Genomic DNA, 19,934 nt, shown 5'->3' on the forward strand with positions numbered 1-19,934 from the left:
CCTATTTTTAAGACCTTAACTATCCGTGAAGAAAGTATGATTTTGATAAACAAAATTTAACTATTTCTAAGTTAAATTCATCATTCAGGTGTCCTCAGATACTCACCCATCCAGTTTTATGCACACAAAACCATCAGTACTAAGAAAAGCTGGGTTGCTAAGCCTGGCTATACAGCATCTTTCTGGATACAAATTACAGACTGTAGCACCTGACAATGCTTTACTAATCCTATTGTAGTTTCCATTTTTTACTGAAAATGAATTAACACCTCTTTAAAAACTTCACTTGTACCTGCTGTAAGATTCAGCCATATTCTCAATGCTGTAATTGAAGTTAGAAGTGCTTAAAAAGAGTTTAATCTCTAGCCAGATGCATTAACTATATTGCCCATCATTTTAGTCTCCAGTTAAACATGCCAGGAGTCACCTTGCCTCACAAGGACTACAAAGGAAAGCAGCCGCTGTTCAACTACAGGTGTCAAAACAGCCTGGAATCCTATTTGTCTCTAGAATTCTAGAGACAAATTAAATATCAACACAGCCTTATGAAGTACAGAAATTAAAGATTCAGCCCATTTCTGTACTGTGTCTGAACAATGAATTAGAAGAGTTTCTGCATTATCTTTTTTTTCACACAACACCTTCAAACAGGTTCAGGTGTTTAAATCACACAGAAGTTATTGCCACGTCAGAAACAAGTATAAGGCAACTGACATATTTTAGTAGTTGCCCACAAATTCAGGAAGAACTATTTTGTCAAAGGGCTATTTCCGTTTTTGAGCCAAGTTATTATTTTAAGATTCTCTATTGTCTGACAAGTCAGGCTCTGTCATGTCAATACCCCTGTTAACAGTGAGGATGGTGGGAAAGCGTGAACACCTGGTGACCTGGGCAGGGCTGACAAGACAAAACGCCATCAGCTAGAACTCCAGAATACTCAATACACAGTAAGACATTTCTTGGTAGTCTATGTTACATGTAGGAAAAGCTTACTATTACACCAAAAAAGCCTTATTTAACTGAAATAAACTTTAAAAATACTTACTGCTTTTTAACTTGTAGAACATTACACCTATGGCTTCTAAAGTGACACTAATAATCTTTCGGTTTAGAAGGCTAAGACTTTCTTCAGCCAAATGCTATCCAGAGAAATTATTTTTCCTAGTGGCCCCCTCCTAACTTGGCTCTTTGGGTTGCAGACTTGCATTAAGGATAGTTGGAATCCGTGAACGGTAAACATGGATCAGTTAACCTAAACAGGAGTGGAAAAGTCTTGAAATCATTTAAGCATGCACAAATAAGTAAAGAGGGGAAGAAGAGAAGGTAATAAAATTAAGCATGACTTGTCAACATGTGAGATTAAGACAAATTACGTAATTAAAGTATTTCCTCCCCTCTTCTATATCATGTTTGACAGGAAAATCAAACTCATCCATTTTGCTGCCTTCATCACTTTAGCCCTGCAGGCTAAAAATGCATTCCCAGTAAGAATTCTTCAAATAAAAAGCAAATCCTTTAAATGAAAATTTAAATTTATTTTGAATTTTTAAATGTAATTTCTACCAATTGAGACACACTGACATTATCAGATCAGAGTTTACAAGTGACTCACGGATAGAGATTTGGCTTTTACATTCAAATGTGAAGTACTTCAGAATAGCTTTGTCTTGTTATTTCCAAACTAGAAACACTAAAGAGCATTTTATTTTGCCTTTCGACCATCTTTGTTAATTAACAGAGTTCTGATATCTGCTGTACTTGAAGGGAACATGCACAACACCAAAGGAATTACTTTGTTTCGAGTACCTTAATTACAGTTCCAGATTACTAGTTCATTGTAGCACCAAAAGGCAGTGCTAAGTAGAAATACAAGATTTTAAAACTATATTTTCTTTCCTCAGGTAGACTGCAGGGTCTGATCTACCTACAGAGCCTCCTTATGAAGATAGAGAGGTCTTGCTATCCAATACTAACATCATACAGTCTTAAAGTTTAGCAACTTCTGTCCAGTTCGCATAATTATTTTGGAAACAGTATTACACAACTCCATTGCTATCTTAACACTATCCCTGTGTTAGTGGTTAACCATGAAGTTCAATTAATCTATCAAAGTTTAAAATAGTGTGGATTTTATTGCTTTCTGTAGTTTATTTTCCGATTCTCTAGCACTAACTTAAAACCAGCTGAAGAAAAAGCATTTGCAGGGAAGAGACCTGATCAATTTGCCCACTCTGGCACAGAGAGTGCTCCTCAAGTGGATACACAACATCCCTAACTGTTCCAAAGCGAATATCAGACTGTCACTCTCCAAGAAGAGCAGCCCTCCATGCTTCTGACAAATTCAAACCCTCTCCAGTCGGGAAAAACAATGAAAGCTGCTAAGTACCAAAAATAAAATAACTTATAAACGTTGAGTATAACTTTCATGATATTCTGACACAGGGATTCTCATAGTAAGGTACTCAAACAGTTAAGATTCCTTTGCATACACCTTAGTATAAGAGGCCGCTACTGCCTTCCGTCAGTACGGAGGATCTGGGACCACAGCAGCAACTTTGTGCTGAAGTCAAATGGCCATAATATTCACAAACTGGGTGGGGGGCATGGATTTTGTTTTCTAAGAGGAAAATACATCTTAAGTCTCACATAATACCTTTTCTCCCCCACCTTTATTGCCACTGTCTGATGAAACGGCATTAACAGCGTGCCAGGAATGCTCTAGCGCCTGATTCCAGAAGTCTGCTGCATTTCGAGAATCACAGGCACGTTCTCTGCTTAGGAACACAGCAGAAAAAAATGTGAAACGTCTGTTGTATTACAGTTTGAGAAGCCATATAAGAAACGTGTATGTAATCACAATCTTCCCTGATGGCAAAGTCTGTTAACCTAGTTAATCCACAGGTATGATATGTATCTCAACACCCAACAAAACAAGTGTATTCATAAGCTTTTAAAGTACATAGAAAACCCAGTTCTGTCCTCTGATGCTGTTTTCAAGTTTGCTTTATTCACTCTTTTGGATGACTATAAATAAGTGTTTCCACTATGGAAAAGAAAGTTAGCACAGTACATTTTCATGACTGGGGAATGGATTTTCTGAAGACATCTTCAAAAGGGTGGAAGTTTAGAAAAAACAACCTGAACGTTGAATTCAGTTTCTTATAAAGTCCCTTGTAAAAATTAAAAAAAAAGAAAAAAAAAAGAAAAAAAGAAAGATAAAAGTAAAGGAAAAACTGCAAGGCCCAGGATGATTTATTGCTTTTCTTCATTTTTTTCCTTGGTCTCTTTCTTCTCAGATTCTTTGCTCTCTTCCTTTACAGAAAGCTCTTCTAGTTTTTCAGCAACTTTATCAGCACTATCATTTTTGTCTGTGCCTGCTAAGAGATTGATTAGAAAAAAAGTTACATACAGGCAGTAAAGGATTTTCCTGTTACAGGGGAAAGAGAAGTGGAGAAGCGGGGGTAGGGAAATACAGCTGGTATTTAGAATAAGAACAGAAGTAAATAAATTCTCCACTGAGCACTGGAGTGATTAATCCCATTTCTTTTCCTTTGGTAATTACCTCAGATGTCAAAATTCAAGAAATACCATTTGCATATTTTAATAACTGAATGAGGGCCTAATTGTAATCACTGAGAAACACGTAACATTTGGTCAGCTTTGCTGCTATCAGTAATAGACCCTGTACCTTGTCCAGCCAAGTGTCTCAAGTCCCCAGCTTCTTGCCTGTCTTAACCAAAAGTCACGTTCCCCCAGTTTGAAACTGGAGAATAGGAAGGTCTTAAGACTTAAAAATTCTCATGTAAATAATCTTGAAGAGCACTGACTACAGACCACTGGCAATCCGTCCTTTAGAAAGATGGAAGTGTTTATTTTACATGGTGAAAAAACTTGTCACATAAGCAATTCTATGAGGCTGTGCATTAATCTATTAATTAGAGACCTGGGAAGAAATGCTACAACTTCATACACATTAACAACTATAAAAATTTAGTAGTCTACTTGCATGACTATATACTTGTGGAATTTACAAAGAGGAACTAGAAGAGGAAATAGCGCTGTGGTTGCAGTGCTCACAGTTCATTCGTGTACTGTAAAACAGAAATGCTTCCTTAGCAGTCTTTTCAAAATGCAGTGTCCCGACAGCAATAGTAACAACCTTCTACAAGAAAGAAGGCAGTTGTCACTCCTGTGAACTATTACTCTCGCAGACAGAAAAAGCACCGGAACTGAAGACTGCAGTTCAGGACAGAGTGAGTCTGCTAAAAACCAGCAATCCTCCAGGGGCTATAACCACTCAAACAGCTAGAAGAAGTGGCACAGTACTGCAGAGTTTTAACCTTACCTTTCTTTGCTCTCTTGTCTACTTCATTCCTGCATTCTTCAAATTTTGCCTTGAATTTCTGTGCATCTATTTCAGTAAAGACAGAATATTTTTTATTAGTTTCACTTCCTCACAACATTCAATGCTTCCAATTTTGAGAAAAGATACCTGAGTTTTGTGGAAACAAAACTTGTGGGCACTTAGGAATTAATCTAGTTAAAAATCATACAAGATACTATGCAAAATTCTTGAACCACATATTTGTACAGAAGCACTTAATTTTCTTTAGCAAGTCTATCAAAGCAGCTTATTTTGCAAAATATTTAAAACATAAGGCCAGAGGAGCTGTGTTGTAGTTACTGCAACTCCCAGCTGTCCCTGGACTACAGGAATAAGAGTGCGATATCAGAGACTGCTAATTTGACTATCTGTGTGGAAAAGACTGAAGATGAGCTTTGAACTACTATCCTTGTCAGCTGCATTACAGCCTAAAAGACCTCCACATCCTTACCATAACTTAAGGTTCTTAGCACCAAGAATGGAAGATAAAGTCTGTTTCATCAGTACAGCTTTCTGATTCAATACCCAAAGGCCTGGACTCCAGCCATGCCTGACTACAACAGCTAAGGCAGCATAACCTCCGTGTTTTGGTCCAACAGTCATTCCAAGCTGAGGATCAAGTTACAATCGTGTTTCTACACAAGGAATACAAGCAGCAGGACACAAAAGCAGATCAGGCAAGGTACTTTTTAACACCAGAACTACACAGAAAGTAATTTTGTGTGCGAACTTGGTCTGACTGACCACATGAGGTCACTGTTGCCCCACATGAATTCAGAAGCCACTATGAAACTAGTCCAGCTAGTGTTTGTATTGATTCCTTCCCAAGCCTCTCAAAAAGGAAAGATACTTGAAGGGCATACTTAGGTGTGTTCCCCTGTCATCTGCTTAGTCAGTATTGCCAAGGGTAAAGAGGCAAAGAGGACTACCCCTCAAGAGAAAACACTCAATAAGCTGAACAACCTCTACCAGAAAGAGCGAAAGACATTTCAATGATGAGCAAATAGTTAGCAAAAACCCTTTAGTGAGCAGTAAGCAGGTGGATCAGAAAGATTCACTAAACACTGTGATGTTGGGAGACTTGAGGAAAAGGAATCAAGCAAAACATACCAAGTTTTTCACAGATGTGGGTAAATCATCTAGTTTGAAAATATTCAGCCACTTTACATATACACCCCCCCCCTTACTTTGATTTAATCCCAAGGAGCTGGGAAAGCTACACTGTCATTCAGCCCCACTAGCTGATCCATATGTAATTACAGACCTGCTTTCTGTTCTTGTAGTCAATGTAGTCACTCCAAAAACCCTGCCAACTAGTGGGATAGTTGGGCTTGACAAGCACTTTTCACGGAGAAGGTATGTTCTGCTAATGCAGATGGACCAGACATCTCAGGTCAATGTTTTCTTGCTTCTAATGCAAAAATGTCATCTTAAATACAACTGAGCATCTGAGATCAATGAAAGCTGCGTGTATTAATCTCCACCCCACAGTATTATCGCTTTTATTCTAATTGGCATTACGCTTGCATGAAATGGCTCAAGTTAAGTGCCTAGGGCAGAAAGCTCTATAAATATTACTGGAGACCAAATTATTACACTGTCAACACATATGGTAAAGTGATTAACTGACTTCTCTCAGTTAAAGCAGTCATTAGCTAACACCACCATGTAGTGGTAAGATACAGTATTATCTACAGCAGTGGTTTACAGCAGTGTTGAGACATAGCATAACATAACAGTACACCATCAACAGAAGCTCACTGCCAGTCTACTCACTTTCTGCATTTAAAAATCGGATTGCCAGAAGTTCAGGCTTGGGGCTTTCATCTGCAAAGTCAGCATGTGTGTTCCAAACCCATGCCCGGTCGCTCCCAGCATTAGGCCTCAGCTCCATTAAAGGTGTGACTGAAAAGAAAGCATTGTAAAATGTACACTGCACAATAGTAAATGTTTTCGACACCAGCCTCCATAAATCTTACTAACAACTGACTGCAACGCTTATGTAAAGCACTTCATACAAAATTACTTTTGGAGAAGACAATGGTACCCATGTATATTCTTCCTATGTTCTCAAATAAAATGATGCAAGATCGTTACTGTATAAAAGAATGGTAGATTCTCTACTGTGAAGACAAGAGTTTGATTCAATTCTTGTTTAAAGCAGACAACTGTGATACTAAGAGATGACATCATTAAGCACAACTCTGAACAACAGTCAAATAGTTTAGAAGAGACACCCAGACAAACAGCATTCATTTTTCTTTTGCACACTGAAAATACTACATACTACAAAAAACTACTTAAAAATTATTCCTACAATTACTCATCATTACTTCATTTTTCTCCCATCAGTTTAAAGCTCTATTACAAGGTATTGCACAATTCTGCAGTGCTGCAAGATGTGCACAGCATATTTTCAATCCGTTTGTTCCTTCCCAGTAAATGGAGCCCTTTCCCTCCAAGACACTATAATTACTTTACCTGACTGATGGGAGAAGTTGGAATGTTATTTCTCACACTATTCTAAGACCTTCTACATTGCACACATGCAAAGTTAAAGCCAGGGGTTTTTTTTAATCCCCAACCTCTGAGTCATTTATTTAGTTCAGGACAAATCCAAAGAGCCTACTTGCTTGCATTTTTTAAATTTAGATATCAAATTATATTTTGTTTCATTTAATGCTTCAAAAAATGAAGAGAGTCCTTTCGTCTGCCTGTGAGTCAGCACAAATTCAGTAAAGAAATCTATGCTGAAAACAGTTTCTCTAGGACAAAAAACCTTCGACATGAACACTATAAGTTTATCAACTCTGTTTTGCATACGTGCAACAGTTATTTTTCTAAACAAAAGGTTTATTCTTATTAGTTGGTGACTACACTGCTTTCGTATTTGCCATTTCATTTACTAAAAAGGACCAGCTTGTGCCCTCTGAACAGTTTGACTTTCTGAAGAGATTTACCCTAAGAAAAGCATTATTGCTTCTGGCTTCAGATTTGTATTAAGCTACTTCAAACAAGTTATTTCAAGTTATTCAAACGTAGACAAACTCCATAGAATACTATATACTCTTCATATAAAAACCCGAGTATTGCCAAAGCAAGCAACAAATTATTATCAGATTAGTCTACTTGTTACTAGTTATATTGACTTTCAAGTCTGTCTTGCCCTTTCACAGTTATTTTTATTCAAAGAGGATCAAAGGAACAAACCTCTCCTGCTTCATCAGCTCTCAATGCACATTCTTTTTGAATGAGTTTGCTGAATATACTACGTTCATTTCAGTTTATATCACAAGCAGAGAAAGGCAGCCACAGATTAGTTAAGTACCTCTGCATCTGTTTTCTGGTGGTTAAGCAATTGGTTCTACTAATTCAGACATTTAGCTCAAAGTAGTAAATTACAGGATTGCTTATTTATCGTTCTTTTATGAAAACAAGCCAGCATACATTAATTTCGTATGCTAAACAGTACTAAGGCCTACATTTTCTACACTCTGTTAATCGCCCCCACACGCACGCTGGCAGCAATCACAATGCCTGCCTATCCCAGCTAAATTTTATCTTCAGAACACTATCAGAGTCTAAAGAAAAAAAATAACCTGAAGACTCAGCCTTGCAGGAAATCTCCAAAAACAACTGCAGCTTCTTTCCATTAATAAAATAAGCACTCATGTTTTTGATGCTTCTAGCCTTGTGGGCAGAGGAACAACTATATTTGCAGTCTAATATGAATTTGATGCCCATTTTAAAGACATAGAGCAATTCTCTAGCTGCTACTAAAATGCCACTGAGCTCTTATCTATAATGTACAATCCTACAAGCTTATTTTTTAAAAACAAAAATAAGAAGTATAGCGACGTATAACATACTATAATGGTTTGCACAGATTTTTAGGGTTTTATCCCTCCTCATGAGGAGGCGAATTGTTCCCTTCTCCTTGTGTTTCAGGAGTTTCACATCACCAGTTCCTCGTTCTTTCCATTCTGGAAGTTCATTCTCAGATGCAAACCGGAATAGCTTTGCTCGCCTTAAAGAAGAGAGAATTTAAGAAGTTAGCCTGCATGTAGAAACATTTGTGAGAACAGCATACTCAATTGAACAGTGCAATTGTTTATTTTAAAAGCCACATAAAGAAGTAAACAATTACTTTTGTAAGGTTCCCTGTTCTATTTCAGCATAGAAATTTAGAAACTGATGAGTTAATTCCTAATTATTATTAAATTTGAATTTATGTAATAGCTATGCTAAAAATTCAACAGATTCTGTACATACTTCTAGGGCATGATGAACATATTTGGTCTAAACAACTTTTTAATTAAGGTAGCTAATTAACAGGTTTTGCCATAGCTAGAGTTCTTATACATATTATGAATGCAACAGCCACATCTAATCTGCAGTATTTATTAATTCAAGAAACAGAGCAGCTTGAGACTAAGTAAATACTCTTGTGCAATCCCAAGCCCAGTGTTTGACCAACTATTAACAAGGTGCTTCATCCTCTAAAGCCACTCATTTCCTTTTAACTCTAAAAATGTAGCTGTGGCTATTCCTAAATCAGGAACAAAGAAAGCTTAGTGCTGCACTGCAGTGCAACATACCTGCTTCAGAACATCACTGTTTAATCTTCCAAGGTGCCAGTGTGCCAAAAGAGAAACAGGAGTAGTTTGGGACATTAGTCAAAACTGACCCAAGAGACAGTCTGAGTTCTGCTACTGAGGAGTTTAAGACATTGCTATAAGAAAGGAAGTATCAGCTCACACTACAGGATTGATGTAAAAACATTCTCTTGTATAAAAGAGCAATGCATAGGGACTTGCAATAAGCCAGGTTCTTCAAGAGAGCGTGTCAGAGGTTGGAGCAAGCTACTCTAACAGATGCTCTGATGCAGACCAACTACACTGGTCCAAAGCAAGTCCTTCCTTCTAAGTTAGCTGGCATTCAGTAGGTGATTCCTCCAAGTTTAGCTATCAGAGCAACTGACATTCAAAAAAAAGGATTCTTTTCTTCCTTCACCCTTCTACAGGAAGAGCACTTGAACTTACACTACTATCCCCTTCCCCCCCGCACCACCTTTTTAAATAAAATAATTTCTTCTTTCCATCTGATACCGCCCATCACATGTGCCTCATGGTCAGAGATACCACCTCCCTACTTGTCAGAAACTGTCACTTCAGTTTTTACCAGAATGTGTATAAGAACTGAGGTATCTCTTCCAGATGAATAATACCCTTCTGCAATTAACTACACCTATTTCTAAAACCTATTTAAAGCAAACACATTTCAGATCAAATTCAAAACACTTCTTAAGCCTTTAGCCTACATGTTTAGCCTACAGGAAGACCATACATCTTAGGCAAGCTATCCCAACTGTACAGTAAGCTCTACCTACGGATAAAACTATGCTTAAGACAACAGAAAAGTACTGCCAGAAATGCCCCAATATTGTACTGCATCTATGGCTTTTATCAGTTCAGTATATTGCATAGTTTCAAACCTCTAATCATAATCCAATTTAATGTTTTCTTTTAGGCTAAATACTAGAGCCACATTCATAATATCAGCTGCCTTCTATTGTTCCAGACTTCAGAGTTTCTTGGGGCATTGTTATCATCAATCATCCTCCCACTGTCACCACAGTAAACACCAACCAATGCAGATGACCACTTCATACAGAGAGATTCCTAACAAGTTACCTAGCTTTTTATGAACCCATTCAAGTTAAACCCTAATAAACAGTTAGATAATACACAGAAATATTGCACTTACATCTTAAAGAGTTCTTCCTCATCCTCTTCCAGAGTTTTTATTTCTTGCTCAGGAAGTGAAACTATGGGCTCAAACTGAGGATCGTGGTTAGAATCATCAGCATTTTCAGTAGAAGTATCAAGCTCCTCATGTGTTTCCTGGAGAGAAAAAAAAGAAAACAATAAATCCACAAAACGTGCTATATACTTAAAATCTGAAGTACTCATATCTACATTTAAAATGAAAAGTTATGGCTGTTCAGCAATTAGATTTTAGTAACTGAAATATCCTTTAAGAAAAATTATTATAGCTGAAAACAAACCACTTTGAAGTCAACATACAGCTATACTGAGAAAAAAAAAGTGTGGTCTTGCAGTACTAGATATTTTAGTCCTACTACTCTTCGTGAATGTGCAGAAGCTCAGCCTTGGAACAATAGCTCTTGGTTATGGAAAAATAACTTCTTTAACTATTTTTTTCTATATAACATATTTTGTGCTACTAAAGGACTATTTCTTAGTGGCTAGTGACCTATCATTAACGGGAAAAAAGAAAATAACCACTCCATCAAAGCAAACACCTATCCCAGCTTAAAGGACACACTTAAGAACTGTTTTTAGGCTGTGACTAGCAAATAAGTGATAAACATCTACAATACTTCATACATACGTACTGCTAAGAAGCATTCTCTAGAAAAGCCCCGAAGGAAGATTTGTCTGCAAGTTTGAGACCACAAACAGCTACTTTAAGTCAAAAGAATTGATTTGGGTTTTTTTGTTGTTGGAATAGCAGAGAAAGTCTATGCACCTAAAAAATTTTAACTTTTTTTCACTTTACAGATGAAAAAGTCCACTCTTACGGGCTCTACTTAGAATATATTTTACAGAGCAGATACACACCATACATGCATAAAGAAAATCAAAATGATGCCGTCTATTTTTACTAAATAGTTAAAAAAAAACCCACAACACAAAAAAAAAAGGACAAGTATAAAGGGCTGAGGGGGAAATGGGTAAGAAAAACTGCAAAATAAATTCTGGTTATGTTAAAACATCACACCAGTTATCATTAGCTTTACGTCCCTAGTGTTCCAGTAAGAAAGCAAAAAGTGAGAAAGATATTAAAACACATCTGTTTTCCAGAAACAGGAAAAGAAACACTGGCCAAACTTTCACACGTTGTCTCCTCCAGTAGTAAACAGCACATCCCATATCGTAATTCATCGTCCGTTTTGTGCCTGACCAGCTAATTACAGAAACCATAAGAAACGCGTAATTCACAACAGCCTCATGCAAGAAAAAGCAGATCCCGCTATCACGATAAGATCCCGCCCTGCTGCGATATAAAGCACGTGGGGCTGCTCCTCTGGCCGGGCCGCGGGGCTGGGGGAGGGGAGGGAAAGGAGGAGAAGAAAGGAGGGAAGCGGGCAGAGGCTCCCGAGCCGCAGACGAAGCTGCGGCGCCCATGGGAGGCTCAGGGGTCCGTACTCTGGGGAAGGGCCGGCGCAGGCCGGGCAGAGCGGGGCCGCTTCGGCCTCCCCGGCTGGGCGCCGCCAAGGGACAGGCCCCGGGGACACACGTGCCCGGGCCGCCGGAAACGGCCGCGCGGAGCCGGGCGGAACGAGGGGCCTCGCGCCCCGTGACAAGGCCCTCGGCTTGTCCTTCCCGGCCCCAGGCCTTGCTTGACCTCAGGTCCCCCCGCCCGCCTAAGCCCTTTGGGTACCGTGAGCCGCCCCCCACGCCGAGAGGGGCCCTCAGGCCCTCTGCACCCGGCCGGGCCCCACCTGTTCCCGTTACTCTCCCGCCCCGATCCCTCTCCCCGGCCTGCGTTGCCTCCTCTACTTCCCCCCGCCCGCCTCCCCCCTCAACACCAGCTCTTCCCGCCCTGCACCCACCCCCCGGCCCGCAGCGCGCCCGCCGCCCTCACCTTGGTGTCCGCCATGGGGCCGGGCTCGCTGCGCTCCGCTCGCTGCCCGCCCGCCGCGCTTCCTGCCGCGCGCGCCCGCCCCTCCCGCCTTTACCTCATTCCCGCAGCCCGCGCCGCCGCAAGGCCCGATGGGAAACACCCACTTTCCCTCAGCTCCCGCCCCGCCCCGGCGCGTCGCGGCGGCTGGAGCTGGGCCCGGGGCGAGCACCCGCCACCCCCGGGCGCAGCGGCCTGCAGCGCCGGTGCCCATCCTGGCCGCGTCCTGCCCCCGGCGAGGCTTTTTCTGATGTCCCGTTCCTGAGGCGCTTCCCATCAGCCCTTGCGGCCATGGCGGCGGCCACCGCGCGTCCCGACCCAAGATGGCGCCCGCGTGCGTGACGGACGGCGGTAATATTTTCGTCGCTGTTATTATTACTTTTAAGCGTGGCAGCTGATCCCGCACGCGAAGAGCGGGAGCAGTGAGGTGCAGGCGTTAAAAAAAAACCAAAACAACAAATGTTTCTTACCCCCCAGTTCCTATTGCAACGGTGACGCCACAGCCCCGCCCCCAGGAGCGCGGCACGAGGCGGCGCGGGGCGGAGGGGACACGGGGACACGCGGGGCGGAGGTGGCGGCGCTGAGCGCGGCCGGGCCCGCGGGGCTGGCGGGCGCATGGCGGAGCCGAGCGGGCCGAGCGAGCCCGAGCCCGGCGCGGCTGCCGTGCCGGAGGCTGGGGATGGGGCCGGAGCGGAGCGCAAGGCCGGGGCTGACCCCGCGGAGAGCCCCGACGTGTACAGATACATCAAGGGGGACTTGTTCACCTCCGAGATCTATAAAGTAGAAATACAAAACCTTCCCAAGTACATCGGATTTAACGATGTGAAAAAGTTCCTTGCCAAATACGGGCTCAACCCTCATAAGATCAAACTTTTCGGGAAGCAGACGTTCGCGTTCGTGACGTTCAAGAGCGAGGAGGAGAGGGACAAGGCCATGCGAGTCCTGCACGGGGTTCTGTGGAAGAGCCGGCACCTCAGCGTCAGGCTGGCCAAGCCCAAAGCTGACCCCATCGCAAAGAAGAGGAAGAAAGAAGAGGAGACGGAGCAGGGAGAGGTGAAGCGACCGGCTCCCCGCAAGGCCAGCGGAGAGGAGCCCCTGAGCAAGCAGATAGCGGACGTGGTGACCCCGCTCTGGAACCTGCCCTATGAGGAGCAGCTGGCCCAGAAGAAGCAGGAATGTGAGCAAGTGCTGCAGAAGCTGACAAAGTAATTCCTGTTTGTAAAGCTACTGTGATGTTTATAGGACTTGACCTTATGATGGGTTATAGCTAAATCTGCACAAATTGCTGTCTCTAAAGTAAGTTGGAGCTGGGTCAAAACCCACATCCCCATGCGAAGTAAAGAAAACATAGTTTGGGATGCTGGGACTTAAAAACTGTTCCAGCTGGCAAAACTTGGTCAGCCTTGAAAGACTGGTGAATGAAAGGGTGTTGGTTTAAGGTCTGTTGTTCCATAGGCCTAAGCAGAAGGATGTTTGTGTCCTTATAAAAAGTGGCAACATCAAATGGTTTAAGAGGTAATCAGTCTATAGAGATGGTAAATTGCTATTAGGATTTTCTCTTTAAAAATCCTCTAAAATTTTTATGTCTGGTCTTCGTACAACAAAATATCACTTCTATCTCTTGCCTTACTTATGTAGATAAAATTGGTGTTCTTTTCATGCACAGGTAGATTGGTAAATCTAGTACAGACCTCTATAGCTACAGTTAACTCTTATTTTTCAGATAACAGCTCTTATAAAGTTGGAGGGGGGTTTTCCTGTTAAAAATCCCCCTGGAAGAAATAATCTTGATCTGATAATCTGATACTTCCTTATGCCCTGTACTAAAAAAGGGTCTCATGTAACTGTTAACCTCAGCTTTTCTAAATGCATACTTGACGATTTTTATTTCTGATTTGGGCAGGGAAATAGGAAATAACAACAGAGCTTTATTACCTTGGTTGTTCCTGCAGAAGCAGAAGTATAATAAATTGTGTTGCCCAGTAGAGGGAGTGAAAGCGTCACCATTACAGGTAAAGTAATCCCAGGTAAAGTGTGGAATGGGGTTAATGAGCTCAGGGTTCAATTAGTTGGTCTTAAGAGGCAGTAGGCAAACTGCGTATTTGACTTATTGTTGTAACGAGTGATAAATTTCAGATGTTGCCTTTCATTTAAATACTGTGTGTAAATATTTACAGAAAGCAGAACAGTTACAATTAACTGGATATTCTAACTTTAAATTAATATGCTGTCCGTATAAGCTTGTGTTACAGGCTAATACAGGCATTCTTCAACAGAGGGAATATTTTGCTCTTTAAATAAGAACACTTACTAGTACTTTTAATTATTGCTCTTAGTTATCGTGCATCAAAATCCATTAATATCTTCCATATGAACTGGATGTCCTGTGTCCCTTTGCAAATACATTTAACCACATGAAGGTTGTTTCAGGAGAAACTTGGCATGTACGAAAAAGTGCTGTGTAAATATCTTACATAACTTTATTTTGAATCTAGACTGAATATCGCAACAAATGTGAGTTCTTGATTGGGATTGGTGTAAATCAAGAAGACAAAACTGTGGGTTGTCGTCTTGGCAAATATAAGGGTGGTACATGTGCTGTAGTGGAGCCATTTGATACTATTCACATTCCTGCTATTGCCAAAAAGGTAGTAAAAGCTTTCCAAGACTACATAAGGTGAGCATAAGTAAAATGAGTTCTCCATAAAGGTTTTGATATCTTACTCAAAAATATTTATAAAATTAAATATCATTGAAAGCTTAGTGGTTTTTTGAGCTTTAAGATCTATCAGTCTCAATTCTCAGCAATTCTTCAATGTTTACATCTTGTGCCTGGATCGCTGGGTATTCTGCTCTTGCTCAGCTGTTGTGAGACGAGCACAGCTTCATTGCAAGCAGTGAGATGTGTAAGTCTACAGTTAGAAGTGTCTGTTATTTTAGAGCTTCTTCCGCAAATTGCAAAGAAATACTCAGAAAAAAGGCTTTTTAAAAGAGGAATTTGAATAACAAAGGTCAATTGCTTCATTGGATGAAGACAAGAGTCATCCTACAACAAGGAATAAAACAAAAGAAGGAAATTCAAGCAACAATATTTTTTAGAAAAAAAGTGGTTTCTTAAAAAAATGGAAATCTCAGAAGAATAATGAAGATGGAAAGTTTGAAGTTGGTATGGAGCACAGGATCCAATTAAGGCATAGTAGAAAGTGTCATTCTCTGATTGTGGGGAAGCTGCCTATATCCTGTCGATAATTTTGGATGGGTTAAAATGGGCAAGAGGATGGTGAGAAGTAGGGACAGGTTATTTTGCATTAGGAGGTGGCATCTATGCATCAGTCTCATTTTTCTTTTTTCTTAATTCAGATGTGCAAGTCATTATTTTCTTGACAGATCAATGTCACCTCTGTACTTAACGTTTTTCATCACTTTGCACAATGAACTTCTTTTGTTGCAATGAACTATTGAATGTTGTGTAATAAAATAGTTCTCTGTTCAATAACTGAGCTTCTGGAAATTGCAGGTCAACTCCTTACTCAGTTTACAGCCCCGAAACCTACGAAGGTCACTGGAAACAGCTCACGGTCCGGACCACCAGGAATGGCCACGTTATGGCAATTGTTTATTTTAATCCTCAGGTATTTAAGTTGATTTATAATGTGCAGCTCAGACACATAGCTTTAAAATTCTATACATTTGATTTTATGAATAGTGCATGCAAAAGAGAAGTAGAATAATTACTTGGTGTTGTTTACATGATACATGCAAATGAGCAATTAATATGCTTACAGAAGCATATTAATATTAATATGCTTACACAGAAAATCATATCTTTAAGTCACTGAGATGATTATACTCCCTTTTTTCAAATGAAACCTTTAGAAATTAAGTAAAGAAGAGCTAGCTGACCTGAAAATCTCTCTGGCAAAATACTTCACAGAAGGGATGGGAAAGAGCAGCGGCGTCACGTCTCTGTACTTTGTGGAGGAAGGACAAAGGTGAGGGACTTGATTTCGCTGTGGTGGTGGCACTTCCACATTGTGTCTGTTTCATAAGGGCAGCAGCAGCCTTACTCATTTGTTGAAGTTATTTACCTTTTTCACAGGAGACTCCTGAAATTTCCTGTTGTCCTGCAGTGTTCACTGGATAAAGACGGGGGGGGTTTCAGTGGCTGAGCCCACTCACTACTAGTTGCCTGTCAAGCTGTAGAAGTGTTTACTGCAGGAGATAGATATTTAGTATTATCAAAAAGTAACTTCTCCCTCCTTTCTTGCCTAATTTATGTGATTTTTTTAATCTCCCCTCCTCTGCCACAGAGCACAAGGCTCACACTCTTTCCATCTAGAGACAGTGTAGGTCCTACTGTTGACAGTAATAAAAAATGGCCAAGAAGATGGTCTCTAAAAGGATACGATAAATGTTGACTCACTATTAAAATGATTACTGCTTAGTAGGTAGTACTACAATCTTTAAGATGACTACTGCTTTGGTAAAAATGGTAACATGTTTTTTTTGGGTTTCTTTTCCTTTTTATTCCGTGTCCCCGTGCCTTGCCCTCCCTGCGCCCCCCAGGAAATCTCCCAGCCTAGAAGACCTGCCTTTGGAGCATGTGGCTGGTGACAAGTACATACACGAACAACTTCTGGGCCTAAAATTTAGGATTTCGCCTCATGCATTTTTTCAGGTAAGGATGACATAAGTTGCTAATTTAACTGGATTTGCATTAATACCCTTAAGGTTGGATAATACTGTGTAACAAGATATTATATACCTAGAGATTTAATTTTTTTATGTATTTACTGTGATTTGAGATTCTCTTTGGCTGTAAAACAGTGAACGAGTGTAAACTTGCCAAGGGCATGTTGTAGACAACTTTATTTCTTTTTACTGGTTCAATATCATTTGCCCCTCATTGAACGGCAGCCTTTATGTATACACAATATGGAATATTTAGTTCAGGAATCTTTGTAGTACTAATTTTTGCTTGTTTTTCCAAAATTTATTTCTTGTCTTTCAACACTTTAAAGCATGGGCAAGCATTTTCCTTAATTATTTTATTTGTTGTCTCCTCTAGCTTCCAAACTGTAGAACGAGTCATGTTTTCACTAGGACATAGATAATAAAACATTATTTGTCAGAGAGAATTGAGTGAGACTTTAACCATGGAATGATGTCTCAACACGTGCTGGTCTAGGTCACGTATATGCAACTTTAACTTACATGTGGAGTTGACTTGTTTCTTGGAAACAAGAAAATGTTTTTCCTAAAACTCATTAAAACACATTTAATATTTATGGAGAAATAGACCTATTTGACACATCGTTTCCCAGGTGAACACACAAGCTGCCGAAGTTCTGTACACGGCCATTGGGGAGTGGGCGCAGCTGAGCCCAGAGAGCACCCTGCTCGACATCTGCTGCGGTACAGGAACTATCGGGATTTCTTTGGCAAAGGTAACTTCTCTTCCTGGATATAATCTACTGTTAACAGATGCAGATCTTTAGTTGTGCTTACAATGAAAGAAAATACTTAGTGTACTTGAAATTAAACACATTATACCTTATTTTTTTTAAACTTAACTGCTCATTAAACTGCCTGCAGCTGTTTTACCAAGTCATTGTGAAAGCTCACCCTTGTGTTGGGAAGCCTAAACTATTTTGAAACCGATTCAGTGCAAAGAGGCAGTAGTTCTTCAGGAGAGCCAAAATTTACTAGAATCTATCCACTCACATTTCTTGCCTGATTTTTAAAGCGGAGCTTGCTGCAGCATGTAAGGAAGTCTGGCCCCCCCAAAAGGAAGACGCCAGCCTAACTGGAGTCTGTCACGTACTGTTTGGGATAAATGGTGTTCATCCCACAATTTGCCTCTACAAGTCCCTCTTTATTAGCACAGGTTCCTTCTCAGCCCTTTTTCGGCTGTAAGGCAAGAATTCTCTAACCAGCTACTAGTCAGTGTTCACATATAGTAATTACTGATGATGCAAATAATGGTTACAGTCACATTTACATACCACAGACAGATCTTTTCCCTTTGATTCTATAGAAAGTGAAGAAAGTGATTGGAATTGAACTCTGCCAAGAAGCTGTACAGGACGCCAAAGTGAACGCCCAGATTAACGGTTAGTTCAGCTAAAATGCAAAGATCTTTGTTAACGAGTAGTTGTTTCTATTTACATTATCTAAGCAGCTTGGAATTCCATGTTGTTGATAGTAATCTTGTCCATTTTGAACATTTACTCTCTCTTGAGAACAAACACCATGTTAATTTATTTTCCTGTTAACTAACAGCTTGCTGCTTTTTTTTCTCCAAAAAATAACACTTTTCAGCTGAAGCCACAGTTACCCCTATAGATAAAATGTTAACAGTAGCAATTTTTTGTGGGGTTTTGCTTTTGTCTAGATAATGGAAGATGCTCAAGTTACTGTTGTTTAAATGATCTGAAGTACCAGTGATTGTTTAAGTTACACTGATGTCCGGGTAGACCAAACAATGTGTAGTTTCTAAGGCATTGGAACTTAATACCCAACTTGAGTGTACTGCAAGATGCTTTGACTAGATAAGTGCTCTGGTAACGTCTTTTCATTTTTTTATAGAACTGAATAATATTGAATTTCATTGTGGGAAGGCTGAAGATATTGTTCCTTCCCTAATTAACGTATTAGCTCCTCAGAACCTGATTACTATTGTAGATCCGCCACGAGCTGGACTGCGTAAGTACCTTCTCTTAAGTCTGTTCTGCTAATTGAGGTTTGGTGGTAAAGCTTAAGAAAACACCAATGGAATAAATTAAGCAGGAGGCTTCAGGTGTAGCTTGAAGCAAGTGAGTGTTGCAGCAGTTTTGTTTGTGCTGGAGTATAACCTGGAATTCTGGTGCCAGTCTGTTCCACACAGTACTGGTAAATGGCTGTTGTGGTTTTGATCATCTAGATTCCAAGGTGATTCTTGCCATTAGAAGAGCTGAGCATCTGAAGAAGCTGATCTATGTATCCTGCAATCCCAGAGCTGCAATGAATAACTTTGTGGAGTGAGTATTTCTTGCATTAAGTTGACTAAGTAAATGTGGTAAGAGGAAAATATGTGCTTCTTGGGGAGGGGGACCGTCACTGCATTTTTAAGCCACATTCGTTGAGGTTTATGTTGCGCCAGAAGCAGCTGACAGCTGCTACACAGCAAGCATGGAGCTGCACTGAGCAATAAGCAAGTAGCAATAGAGATATTAGGGGTGATGAATAACCCTATCACAGAATTGAGGCTTGGGGGCGAAAAGCCTTTCTTAGAAGAGCAGCAGTGATGAACAGCGTACCGAAACATACAGTTCTTCCTCCCCTTTCTTTCCCGTCAAGTCTCTGCCGGGCCCCTTCCAACAGAGTCAAAGGAGCCTCGTTCCGTCCCGTCAAAGCGCTGGCCGTGGATCTGTTCCCTCAGACCCGGCACTGCGAGTTGCTGATCCTCTTTGAGAGGGTTGACTGTGCAAACGGGAGTTGTGCTGGAGCAACACCTGATGCTGCTCATGTCACAACAGCCGGACCAGACTGTGAGTGCTTGGATGGCACCAGCCCCCCCACCGCTCCGAGCCAGGCAGATCCTGCACCCAACGGGGGGGAATCCACTTAACTCCTGAGACGCTTTCCACAAACTGTTACCATTCAAGAAAAAGTTGTAATTCAGTTTAATTCCAGGTGATGTCGAACCGTGTAAATATTCAGTTCCTTACCAAAAAAGTGATTAAATACTTCCATGACTAATGAGCCTGTACTGTTTTGATTTCTATTTGAAAATACCTACAGTAATCGAGGAAATAAGTTTCTAAATATGCTAAAGCTACTGTAATACTGATCACACTGGAGC

At 40.7% G+C, this 19,934-nt stretch overlaps 2 protein-coding genes and 1 non-coding gene across 5 annotated transcripts; 1 reads left to right on the forward strand and 2 right to left on the reverse strand.

Moving 5' to 3' along the window:
- Nucleotides 1-1,514: 1,514 nt before the first annotated feature.
- Nucleotides 1,515-12,723, reverse strand: RANBP1 (RAN binding protein 1). 2 transcript variants are annotated; one of them, XM_065033064.1, is made up of 6 exons: nt 12,562-12,723; nt 10,151-10,287; nt 8,254-8,411; nt 6,161-6,289; nt 4,346-4,411; nt 1,515-3,377 (listed from the first exon to the last, which is right to left on the reverse strand). In XM_065033064.1, the coding sequence occupies exons 1-6, from the start codon at nt 12,706-12,708 to the stop codon at nt 3,253-3,255; spliced, it is 762 nt and encodes a 253-aa protein (XP_064889136.1). In that variant the 5' UTR covers nt 12,709-12,723; the 3' UTR covers nt 1,515-3,252. The 2 variants fall into 2 exon arrangements, with proteins under 2 accessions (XP_064889136.1, XP_064889137.1); XM_065033065.1 differs by lacking the exon at nt 12,562-12,723 and adding an exon at nt 12,056-12,212.
- LOC135575662 (small nucleolar RNA SNORA77) lies at nt 4,131-4,263 on the reverse strand. The gene has a single exon (XR_010466849.1). It is a non-coding gene; the product is annotated as a small nucleolar RNA SNORA77 (small nucleolar RNA).
- Nucleotides 12,237-19,831, forward strand: TRMT2A (tRNA methyltransferase 2 homolog A). Of its 2 annotated transcripts, XM_065033055.1 has the most exons (12): nt 12,237-12,442; nt 12,977-13,296; nt 13,995-14,103; nt 14,587-14,768; nt 15,609-15,723; nt 15,968-16,083; nt 16,658-16,769; nt 17,416-17,538; nt 18,129-18,204; nt 18,680-18,796; nt 19,014-19,110; nt 19,430-19,831. In XM_065033055.1, exons 2-12 carry the CDS (start codon nt 13,025-13,027, stop codon nt 19,698-19,700), a joined length of 1,590 nt encoding a protein of 529 aa, XP_064889127.1. In that variant the 5' UTR covers nt 12,237-12,442; nt 12,977-13,024; the 3' UTR covers nt 19,701-19,831. The 2 variants fall into 2 exon arrangements, with proteins under 2 accessions (XP_064889127.1, XP_064889126.1); XM_065033054.1 differs by lacking the exon at nt 12,237-12,442 and having other exon boundaries at nt 12,707-13,296.
- Nucleotides 19,832-19,934: the final 103 nt, after the last annotated feature.

This window comes from Columba livia, chromosome 17 (assembly GCF_036013475.1).
Source record: "Columba livia isolate bColLiv1 breed racing homer chromosome 17, bColLiv1.pat.W.v2, whole genome shotgun sequence".
Lineage (NCBI taxonomy): Eukaryota > Metazoa > Chordata > Aves > Columbiformes > Columbidae > Columba > Columba livia.

What these genes read in the sequence shown, in the direction of transcription:
- TRMT2A (XM_065033054.1), top strand. Translation starts at nt 12,707, where the DNA reads ATGGCGGAGCCGAGCGGGCCGAGCGAGCCCGAGCCCGGCGCGGCTGCC. An exon ending in GTGCTGCAGAAGCTGACAAA is followed by an intron (nt 13,297 to 13,994) that starts GTAATTCCTGTT and finishes TGATTTGGGCAG; the next exon opens with GGAAATAGGAAATAACAACA. An exon ending in GCAATGAATAACTTTGTGGA is followed by an intron (nt 19,111 to 19,429) that starts GTGAGTATTTCT and finishes TTTCCCGTCAAG; the next exon opens with TCTCTGCCGGGCCCCTTCCA.
- RANBP1 (XM_065033064.1), bottom strand. Translation starts at nt 12,708, where the DNA reads ATGCGCCCGCCAGCCCCGCGGGCCCGGCCGCGCTCAGCGCCGCCACCT. An exon ending in GTTGCAATAGGAACTGGGGG is followed by an intron (nt 10,288 to 12,561) that starts GTAAGAAACATT and finishes TTTTCTCTCCAG; the next exon opens with GAAACACATGAGGAGCTTGA. An exon ending in AGACAAGAGAGCAAAGAAAG is followed by an intron (nt 3,378 to 4,345) that starts GTAAGGTTAAAA and finishes TCAATCTCTTAG; the next exon opens with CAGGCACAGACAAAAATGAT.